This window comes from Petromyzon marinus, chromosome 16 (genome assembly GCF_048934315.1).
Source record: "Petromyzon marinus isolate PM22_M1 ecotype Great Lakes invasive population chromosome 16, UKy_Petmar_22M1.pri1.0, whole genome shotgun sequence".
NCBI classification, from domain to species: domain Eukaryota; kingdom Metazoa; phylum Chordata; class Hyperoartia; order Petromyzontiformes; family Petromyzontidae; genus Petromyzon; species Petromyzon marinus.
Window position 1 is genome coordinate 16,915,024 of NC_133682.1, and position 11,135 is coordinate 16,926,158.

Below are 11,135 nucleotides of genomic sequence, written 5' to 3' on the forward strand. Positions count from 1 at the left end.
TTCAGCTATCATTTGTGGTCAGGGTTTTACTTGGTAAGATAAAAATTGTTTAGTTGTATTTGTATATTTGTTTAAGTTATTTGTTTACCTTTCCAATACTTTGCAATCCTAACGTGTGCTTGTATTGTTTGTTGTTGTAACGTTGTGACCTGCCCCAACTGGACATCTGTGAAAAAAGAGCTTTATAGCTCATCGGATTCTTCCAGTAGAAATATATATTTTGATTCTGATAGAGAGATCTGCACAACAGTCGGATCGCAGTCATGGGAGGTGTCTTGTTGACGAGACTCACTTGAGTTCCTTGGTCTGCAGGTCGATCGGGTCGTGGGTTTCGCTGTCCATGTGGAATCGGACCTCAGGGGATGCCAGAGTCAATGCCCTACGGGTGGAGAAGGGACATGAGCGATTATCATGTCCAGCCAAAACAACACAGAATCTTAATATAAGACACTTCACAAACTCAGATATTTGAGTTGAACATGCACAGCTCGTTAAGTCAATCCACTGCTGGATGAGGGCCGCCCCATGTCATACGGGTCGTGGGGTGGTTTTACCGTACTTAACCGTGGTGGTCAGTACGCGTTGGCAAAGGTGGGGGAGCACAGACATGGGAGCATTAAGAAGAGTAAAACAATTTATGTCACTGCATTGTCCTCTATTGCCCACAATGTAGCCCCGCAGCAGCCTGTAACACTCCAATCTAGAAGGATGTTATTAACCAGGTAAAACCTTAACTTCTTTATTGTTGCCTTCATTTCCGCATCTCCAGCTTCTTCAGCCTCCCACTCCCAGCCCCACTCACTTACCCCCCCCCCGGCATTTTGCCGTGCTCGCCCCTTTAATCCCTCTAGCAGCACCCCACTTCCCCTACCCCACACCCCCCATCTCTATCTCTCCCCCCTTGCTCCCCCCCACTCTCTTACCTATATAGCCTCTTGTTACAACAGCCCTTTTTTGCCCACTTCAGCAATTGTTTCTGGCTGTGGTTGTCCCACCTGAAGAAGGACGCTTGTGTTGCGCCCGAAACGTCGTGATTTAATTTAGTTGTTATTTTATTTTATAGTTTTACCTACGTGACTTTACCGAAAAAAACCAGAGTATGAATCCTGTAACACTTGTTTGTGCATGATATTCACCCAAGCCTCATGCATCATGGGGTCAAAAAAGCAACAGGTGCAGCCTTGCAATTGCTTGCTCAAGCCACTGCTGGAAGAAGGGGGCTCCCATAAGAGGCGGCCCCTCTAGGGATACACCCTTTTACAGTCCCTCTCAATGTATTTTAGCCTACTCTTCCACGCTGGCCGGATGTCTTAGAAGACACGGGAGTAACCACACTTTACCGCGCCACAGGCGACCTGCCGATCGACTAAATGCGGTGCACACATTAATACGGCTCATCGCTCGAGTGGCGGTGGAGGGGATGAGGATCTTGACAATGAGTTACCCGTTTTGAATGCGCCTCTGCTTGAGGATCTTGGCCAGGGAGTTGAGGCCACGCAAGCTGCTGGTGACCGGATCCTTCCGCCCAGCGTCGTCCATCATTAGCTGAGCCTCTGCGTACGTCAGAGACGCCTGCGGGGATACGATGAACACACCACGGGTGAACCATGGGGTCCTCGCAATTACACAATGCCCACGCCTGATCCAAGCCCAAGCCAGAACTCAACAGATGTCTACGTGGCTCCCGATGACCACTGAGGGTTACGCTCACTCAAAGAAAGTTAAATTGATATATTTTTTTAATTCTCAAAGCTGGAATTTAACCAAATTTAGTGCAATGTAATTTGGTGGTCTTTCGTGCAGTGAGTTTAACACGTAGGCTTTCGTGACCAATATCATCCATAATACAGGTTGTTTGGGTTAGATTGTGTAAATACATAAATGTGTCGTTAAACCCGCCACCACCCGACACAGCCGACTAGTAAGGGTTGTCACATAAACAGAACGTGGCCAATTCGTCACTGGTACAACACACCGGTGTGCTGTACTCGTGACGAATTGGCATGTTCTGTTTACGTGACAACCCTTATTAGTTGGCTGTGTCGGGTGGGGGTGGGTTTAATGACACATTTACATATTTACACGATCTAACCTAAAAAAACAAACCTGTGTTTTGTGCAGTGATTGTTGACTGGACAGAGACCATCAACTCACTACTTTCATGTCCTACCTCGCACCTCCGATTAGCACAGTTGGCTACGTACGGTGCGAAAGAAGTTCAACATACATACTACCACTTGTGAACCCGTTTCATCTCGCTACACTTGTGAACTCAGAGGTGCAAGCTCAATGCTCTGACCTCTCAGCCATCCGTAAACCTCAACTGCACTAACATAGCAAGGCACCGATACAATACACGTGAAAGCAAACGAGAGTTTTACAAAAACTGAACGTCTGTGGGGGGGGGGGGGGGGGAATCACCTTGGAATTGATGATGCTCTTGGTAAAACGTGTGCTCACAATCTCAGCCTTTGGAGTCATCTCCCATATGCACGAGAACGCCAGCCTGCACGCGCACAGCACATGCACCGTCGCCATTCACCGTCGAGTGGCAGAGTCGTCGACATTGGAGTGGTGCAGGGTGTTCACTCAGGAAAGCCTCGCAAAGTCTCGAGACTCTTTTTCAGGAGGGTCTTGCCAAGTTTTTGGTAGTCGAGTCATTCTTTCAGCAGCGGGATGTTTGGCCAAATACCGGTTTGGGTTGTTACAAATTACTCAACTGGAATATATATGTAGCAACCATTGTTCGACTGCAAAAGCTTTGCAGTACCCTCCCGAAGTTATGAGATTCAGTGAGGCTTTCCATGGTTAAGGATCATAGTAGTAATAACACGTTTATGTTAGCGATGAGAGGAAACCTGATAACCTGGAGTCAACCCATGCTAAATAGGGGGAGAACATACAAAATCTACATGGAAAGGCAACCAAGTCGGGCATCAATCTTAGGCCATTCTTGCTGTGAGACATGTGTTACCATTGTGCCATCCTGGTTTGGCTGCTTATGTATGTACACATGCTTGTGTGGATCTGTACAATGACACTTAAACAGTGCCACGCATCATGGGATTACATGTGCACCTGGCAACAACGCACGTTAGCTGCTGAGTATGGGTTGCAATGTGCACACTCGCGAGTTCACAGTTGTTGGTGCATCTCACCGGTCGACGTTGGATCTCAAGGAACACAGGTTTGAGCTCAATAACTCTGGCACCATATCAATCCTCTGCAGGCGCACAAACACATAAACGCAACAACGTCTCTGTCAATAAACACAATCTGGCAAATACATATGCACCAACTCAACGAGTGTTTTGCAAGCAAACCCACACATGATTAAGTCACCTGCAGGTAACTGTTCAGCAAGGGGATGTTTTCGCGAATGCCAGTTAAGATTGTATGGGTTTTATTTAGAGGAAATCTGATGAATCCAGAGGAAACCCATTCATTAACAGGGGGGAGAACAAACAAAGCTGCAAGCAAAAAGGCACAAGAGTTGAGTAATCAAACCCAGCGTCTCCTTGCTGCAAGGCACGAGTGTTACCACTGCGCCGATAGCCTGCCGCTCATGATGTCACGGTACATCATATTATAAGAAATCCACAAAAATCACCTCGTTTAAAACATCATGAGAGATATTTAGCATTGTTGTTGCACATTTTTTAAATTCTAATTCATTTTTAAGTTATCGTTATTCATACGGGAAGTACTGAAAAGCACGCAAAAAAATGTGGTGAAAATGTCAAATACAATTACAAAGTTGTGGGGAAACTGGTACCGCGATGATCGTTACATCGTAATATTTTACATCATGTCGTAAAGTTAAGAATGAAAGGATGAAATCGGCGGGTCGTAAAACACTTGATATTGTGGCAAGAAGAAATCCACATCTCACCTTCTCACACAGGTAAACTGTGGTACCACGCAGAGATGCCTCCTCATCCAAGGCATTCCCCGGCCGGATAAAATAGCTCACATCGGCGATGTGTACCCCAACCTAGAACACACATTAACACACCGTCACCACCCTCACATGCATGGATGTGTAATGACAGGGTGATACCTGCCGGCCTGTAAGGGTAATTAAGGTTATAGCTGCATTACATAATGCCTTATAATGAAGGGGCGTATCTGGGGTAAAGGTCAACGGCGGAGTCAGTCGAGAAGCTCCGGGAACCATCCCGAAGGGCCTAGAAGGTTCTAGAAAGGGGGCGTGGCCAGAGGTGGAGCTTGGCCACTCCAGGCAGATATAAAGAGCACCGAATCAGAACTTCGGGGCTGTTAGCGTGGGGTCTGGGTCCTGGTTGCGTCGCTACGGTCGTCATCTCTTCGTCTCCGACCACGTGGCTGGTTCTTCTGCAAGAGCAGCTCTGTCTCCGCCGCTACGCTCGTCAACCAGCCAGCGTAGCTACGCAGGACGCAAATGGGCTGCGTGTTTGTACAGCCTAGGTGTAGCCACGTTACGAAGTGTATCGCCCTGTGTGCTTTTAATAAATAAGACGCCTTCTACTAGACGTCTGGCGGAAGTCGCTCACTCCACATGCATGCATAACCTCCACCATAGCCACTCCAACCAAAGCACAATAATGTGAAATGAAATGCACACCCATTACTACCTGGTGCATTCATTGTGAACCAGGCATTCGGCCAGTGACGTGGACACTTAGGCCAGTGGGGTCTTAGCCATGGCTTGGCTCAGGCTTGGCTCTCGCGCAACATGCATTGAGATTATTTCTATTATTTTGGCTGCTATAAATGTCCAAATGATGGGCCACTTTGTTGAGCTATTCAGTTGTGGCCAGATCACTAATCAAAAATAAATCAATACCTCAGTGGGCTTTTCCTGGTAAGATGGGGATGGTTTAGTTGTATTTGTTTGTGTTTGGGTTATTTGTTGATCTTTCTTGTACTTTGCACTACTATTATGTTTTTGTACTGTTTGCTGTTGTAACGTTCTTACCCGCCTCTACTGGACATGTGAAAAATAGCTTTATAGCTCATTGGATTCCTCCAGTATAAATATTCTGATTCTAATTCTCAATAAGCCACATCAAAGCAACGCTTAAAACCCAAGCTGCCTCTAAGCATGGTTCCAGCCCTGAGCCTCCGTGTCCCTTGTGCCTCCACGTATATCTCTGCATGCTCCCAGCCACGCTCAGAATTTCCGTGAGCTGAGCCTGAGCCAAGGCACAGCTGAGCCACTCATACTTCTTTGGAGGCAACGGAGCAGATCAAGCCAGAACCAAGCCATGTTGAAGTCAGTCCTGAGCCGAGCAGAGACCAAGAATACGGGCACTAAGGCAACAATGTTTGGAAACTTAATAACAGGAATATTGTCCACCCCTTTGTCAATCCACTGCAGGATGAGGGCTTCTCCATGCCGTAATGGGTTGCGATTGTCATTTGACCTTGCTTTGTTACGATGGTCAATGCAGGTGGTGAAGGGGAGAACTTGGGCAGTTTTTTTTAGATATCACTCTGTACCGGTGTTAGCCATGACTGGAACTAAACCAGCTTGACAGGATGAATGTGCAGTGCACTTATCATTGTGCCACTTAAACTCCCCTTGTAACCTCCGCTAGCATTGACAAAACCATGAAAGGAATAGGCACGAATTACCGCGACCGTGACCACGATTACCACCACCAAATGAATACCTCGGTGTTCCCATTGTCGAGCGGTTTGCAGTGTAGGGCATCGTCGATGTCTGTGCAGCCTGGAGGATCCACACTGCAGATGGACAACGCACGAAGGTCCTCCCTGCCAGCCTGGTCCTTGTACGGGACACACACAGCACCAGGTTCAACAAAACGCTGCCTTACAACAAACAAAACACAGGGTGAGCCATACATGGGTAAACCAACTTCATTCTAATGGCGTTCTATCTTCTCAATAGGCGACTGAATATTCTGAAAGTACAGTCCGTTCTCCTATAACTCTGCGTGTTTTCATATCGTGAATTAGATATAATGCGATGAATGCATTAGGCAACACATTTTTTCATAACATGGATGCGAATTGGATAAAAGGCGATCGAGTGAACAGAACTGCGTTGTGCGAGGCAGAATAAGCGGTTGTACGGTTGCCTCGGTGTAGCATCACACAAGGCGGGATGTTTCTGGATGCTTCTAGATGCTACTCACGTACCCGAAGTCTTTGTTAAGCCTGCGTACGCATCTCACGTGTTATCGCGGACTGTGCTTTACCCTATATTATTTATTATGCGATTTTTCCACAATTCGGTGTTCTTCAGGAACGCAAGTACAGCGTTATAGGAAAAAAGTCTGTAGTCCCCTTGCTCCATTCATTTATGTACTGGACCATCTCCACGGCTACTGCAGAGTCCTCCACATCCTGGCTCACCACTTTGATCCGCATCTCTCGAAGCCTGCCTCTCGGGTCTCCGCCCTGGTGCTTCCATAAGTCCGTCGCCTTCCTTCCTCCGATGTGAATTTCCTCTCTTCTTACGATGATGTGTCCGAGCCATCGACTTTCTTTCAGGTCGACGGCTTTTCTATATACGGTCTGCGGTAAAGGTGTAGAGCCCCGTGGCTTCTCGTTCATGACAGTGCAACGGAAGGACCTCGACTGGAGGGAGAGCTCCAGAGAGGTCCTCTAGAAGGTATTCTACGCAGGCCAAACATCTTGAAACTAAATTTCGATTTAAAGCTTTCGTGACTGCAATGATTCATCTTCTTTGGTTCTTTCGGTAAAGTCACGTAGAATGAGAATAAAATAATAAATTGATAAAATAAAATAACACAATAATATTCTCACGACGTTTCGGCCACAACACAAGCGGCCTTCATCAGGTGAAGGGGGCGAGACTGTCTGGTAGGACAGCGCTGGAGTGAGAGAGCCACGTTCAGATCACGGCTTTTAAGCTGTGTGAGAGGAACAAAGAGCCTTGACAAAGGAATTAGCATAAAATTTAGCATTGAAATGGCTGAATGATTAGCTTGTGACTGGTCACAGAAATAGCTATGTTAAAGGTTAAAGCATACACATCCGCAGAGGCACTATTGCGGTTTGACAGCACGATGATGATGATGGGGGGTGTTTTCGCATTTGTCTATTGTCGGGGGCCTATACGTCGGGGGCCACACGTCATGGGCCACACCAAAGGCCACCCAGGGGCCACCAGTGGCCCGTGGGCCTTGTAATAAAGAACATTGAAGTAAAGGATTCTCACATGCACGACCGAACACACCAATACACCGCAGGCGTAAGAATTGAACTCAATCGATGAATTGACATATCGTCACACGTCTCATGCGTACCTCTGCTGTGATGCTGAACGTGGGAGGGGGCAGGCATGCAAGTACGGCCTGGCTGAAGGGCTAGTGTGGCACGTCGTGCTCCAGCAGCAGCACCTCCGTCTCCGTCTCGTTATCCCCACATTCGCCCAGAGAGCGCACAAAATGGCCCTGCACAAGCACACCGACGATTAGCACGGTTGTCTACGTATGGTACGGAAGAAGTTCAACATGCATATGCACATACGTGGCCAATCGTCACCGGTATCCCTTTTCCACTGGTACATTGGAACCCAGACAGTGCAGATCTCTCGAAGTGTCTGTGGTCACCCACTGGCTTTTTGCCGTGTCGAACCAGAACCAAACTGTAGTATGCTGGCCCCAGAAGGCATCCAAATTTATCCGGGGGCCGAGCAGGGCCAGGGGCGGGGCTAGCGACACGTTAATTGTGTGACGGCAGTCAGTACACCGCGGGGACGTGGCACCACAGCGTCATCTGCACGTGCCTAGCCTTGTTCAAAGCATTGACCGTCCATGGCATGGATCCGCTTTTGCAGTGGATAAACAACCTGCAGCCTACTAAACCGTGCCAGCCATGGTGTCGCTCGGTTGTGCAGTGGCAAATAGGTATGAAAAGCACAACCACAATGCCAACCTTGTACCTAACGTACATTATGTAGAATATTAACCGACATCTGTTTAAACAAAGATACAACCCAAAGAATACATCTTAAGAATATATTTTACTTTTCACCAATTTTGTTTCTCATTGTGTTAATGGTATCGCACAAGACAAGCAATCTATACAAACCCTTCGTGGTCAAGGACGACCCACAGGAGCAGACATAACAGAGCTACTTCTAAGATCCATTGAAGTGAAATGCAGTCCAAATTGTAGGGGGGCAGTGCTTTTCCAACCACTCTGCCAATCAAAGTAATGTTCATCACATGGCAGTCAAACGCAGTAGTTTTCTCAGAGATGGAAATCAAACAATCGAAGTGCACGACCAAATTTAATATCGTTTTTGGTGCAGTTATTGGTGACTGGGCTGAGACTATCAACTTACAACACCTTAATAACCTAGGTTGAATCACAGGTGAGTTTGCCATGCTTTCAAACAAAAAAATCACAGTGGTGCCATCTCATCCACCCTGACTTCCAATTCACCGTGTCACCGTTCGTGTTTTGGGTTCGACGGCTGTATTGCATACAGAGCCGCGTGGCCGCGCGTCAAGTGACAGAAGAATGAGCCCGACGATGCCGACCACGGGACGGACGGGTGAGGTGTCACGGCGTGCGGGGCGTCACGGTGCAGTCGTACGTTCGGGTAGCGGGAGTGTCGCAGCCAGCCATCGATGGCCACCACGATGCGGTGGGCCTGCAGGGACGCTGCTTGTCTTGTCTCCACCCGCACTCGTGGCATGCGGCGGTCCGCGGGCGTGAACAGGTGGCGGGTGGCCTGCAACACGCACAAAGAGCCCCCAGTAAGGCATTCAACAAACTGTTTGGGCGAGTGCCGTCAGCACACACCTATTCAAGCTGGTACGGCAAACGACGGGGTGGGTACGGCCAGCACCATGCCCGACCGCCTTTGTCTCCACAGCGCTGATGTTTACATGCCACATCAGATACTCATTTATGGCCGAGTCGACCTAGGGAAGGGCCCAAGACAGGTTCAGACATTTGCCGCTGTTTATTGGTTATGAGCGATAAATATAATCCAACTCGGGTCCCAGGATTCGTAGCGCAGCGCGCTAACCGCTACATCACCGCTCCCCACACGTACACACACACATGCAGATCAGCCCACCTCCTTGATTGGGCTGGGCATGAGCATGCCGCACAGCGGCCTCGAGTTCCGCTTGATGATGCCGACCACTTTGCCAGTGGGCCGACGCATCTTCCCACTTTCGGCTTTCAGCTGGAGACCAAAACAAAGGACAAACATCGTGTTGCGTAATCTAAGCAAGAGCGACGACAGCAGCAGCAGCAGCTGGGATAGCACCGGGAGATGACAACGCAAACTCAAATGAGCACTCACCACAGTAGCGTCTCTCTCACACACTGAAATAATGAAATAACTATTTTTTTACCAGCTCACTGCATAACACAATACAATTTGGCTTGAAGGGGAAGGAGCAATCCAAAACAATAGCGCTTAACCTGCGGATGTGGTTTCATGCTGTGTCTCATCAATGCCAATAATGAGACTGACGCTTTGTTAAAATGACAAAAGATCACAGTGAGGAGTCCTCCGTAAATATTGCTAAGTTAAAACAGTTCTGGCGATTGATAGAATCAACCGGAACACGCCCATCAGACACCACATGTTTAAAAAAAAACCGCGTAGGCTTTTGCGACCAATATTATCTACAACCAAGGTTACCCTCCCATCTAATTCACAATTTGATGCTTAATCTCTCGATTCTTTATGATTTCACTTGCAATTGTGATTGACATTTTCTCTTACCTGCTTAGCACATCAGTCACCCTATATGTGTTTAATGTTTACGTAACGTTTTTTCTAAGTATAACCGTGCAATGATCAGTCTATAAATAATCTGCCCAAGCCAACTTGCACTACATGCGATTTAATATCTAACACTTATTTATGTTTGTGAAATATTGTCGACTTTTCATAAACCACGGTTGTTTTTGTGCCAATTTCAATTAACTTCTTGCTGTACTTTATTATGTTTTGCATTTTGTCACTGTGGTATGTATGCATGTAAAACTTATTTCGCACCGTACACAGCCAACCATGCTAAAAAGAGGTGCGTGGCAAGGACTACAATCTAAATACAAAAAGCAGTACTAAAGAAATTAGTTTTCAATATAGAGGCCACCCTGTGACCCAGCTCAGACCGTGGAAGCGACGCCGTGTTGAGCCTGGATATGCATAACAGGTGGTATAGGCTCTGCGCCAAAATGGCTGGCAGCAGAGCGCAGTACAGCAAAATGAACTGTTGTCCTGTCCTTCTATGCTCCTGATCTATGCCCCCCCCCCCTTCACCAACCCGCACCGAAGTATGGTCAAATAACCCCTACGTACATACAAAAATAGTACGAAATGATTAGCACTCCTGACTTGATTTTGAAGTAATGTAATGTAAAGTCATTTAATAAACGCAAAATCAAGCTAACAGCATCTCTAATGTGGATTGTTGTCTGGTCACACGGTGTTCATTATGTTTAAGGTCTCTCTTGAAGTGGTTGAGTCTTTGTTGTTATTCTTTGTTTAAACTATATTAAAACTATTTAAAAACTATAAACTAAATAACTTTACCAGGTAAGGACCCTGAGAGCTATATAGCTCTTTTTAAGTGACCTGGCCACAAATGATCGTTCAATGAAGTATCTTATCACATTTGAAATTGATAGCAGCCAAATACTCTAAGTGCATGTCAGATTGTAACTGTGCAGGGAAAAGTCGGAGGACCTGGAGAAAAATCCATGCGACCACGGGGAGAGAGACACGCACACTGCAGGTGTCTGGGTTTGATTTTGGTTCGGCAGTGTTGACGCTCCACTCACCACATCCTCCTCATTCTCTTCTGCAACGTCCCCTGCGACGCCCTCATCGTGCAGGACCAGCGAGGAGGGGGCAACCCAGCGCTCCTCGGGGAACATCTCCACGCACACGATGTCGTCGTGCATCGCGCGGTTTAAATGCTGCAGCCCCTGGATCAACACCTGCACGGAGACAAAAAAGATCCCCCGTATAGCCTTAACAGACCGCTGGGCCAAGTGCTGTTAGAGAGCAGCATATACAGTAAAACCTTGGATTGCGAATAACTTGGTCTGCGAGTGTTTTACAAGACGAGCAAAATTTATAATAAATATTAATTTGATAAACGAGCGAGGGTCTTGCAATACGAGCA

At 47.2% G+C, this 11,135-nt stretch overlaps 1 protein-coding gene across 1 annotated transcript; it reads right to left on the reverse strand.

Annotated features, from left to right (window-relative positions):
* Window positions 1-7,289: 7,289 nt before the first annotated feature.
* On the reverse strand, window positions 7,290-9,195 carry LOC142924717 (exosome complex exonuclease RRP44-like). The gene is made up of 3 exons (XM_076067368.1): window positions 9,065-9,195; window positions 8,576-8,713; window positions 7,290-7,424 (listed from the first exon to the last, which is right to left on the reverse strand). Exons 1-3 carry the CDS (start codon window positions 9,152-9,154, stop codon window positions 7,338-7,340), a joined length of 315 nt encoding a protein of 104 aa, XP_075923483.1. The 5' UTR covers window positions 9,155-9,195; the 3' UTR covers window positions 7,290-7,337.
* Between the last annotated feature and the right edge of the window lie 1,940 nt (window positions 9,196-11,135).

Bases quoted from the DNA above. Each gene is read 5' to 3' on its own strand.
- LOC142924717 (XM_076067368.1), bottom strand. From the start codon at position 9,154: ATGCGTCGGCCCACTGGCAAAGTGGTCGGCATCATCAAGCGGAACTCG. The intron at 8,714-9,064 runs GTGGGCTGATCT...TGCGTGTTGCAG, and splicing joins TGCCCAGCCCAATCAAGGAG to GCCACCCGCCACCTGTTCAC. The intron at 7,425-8,575 runs GTACGACTGCAC...GTGCTTGTGCAG, and splicing joins GACACTCCCGCTACCCGAAC to GGCCATTTTGTGCGCTCTCT.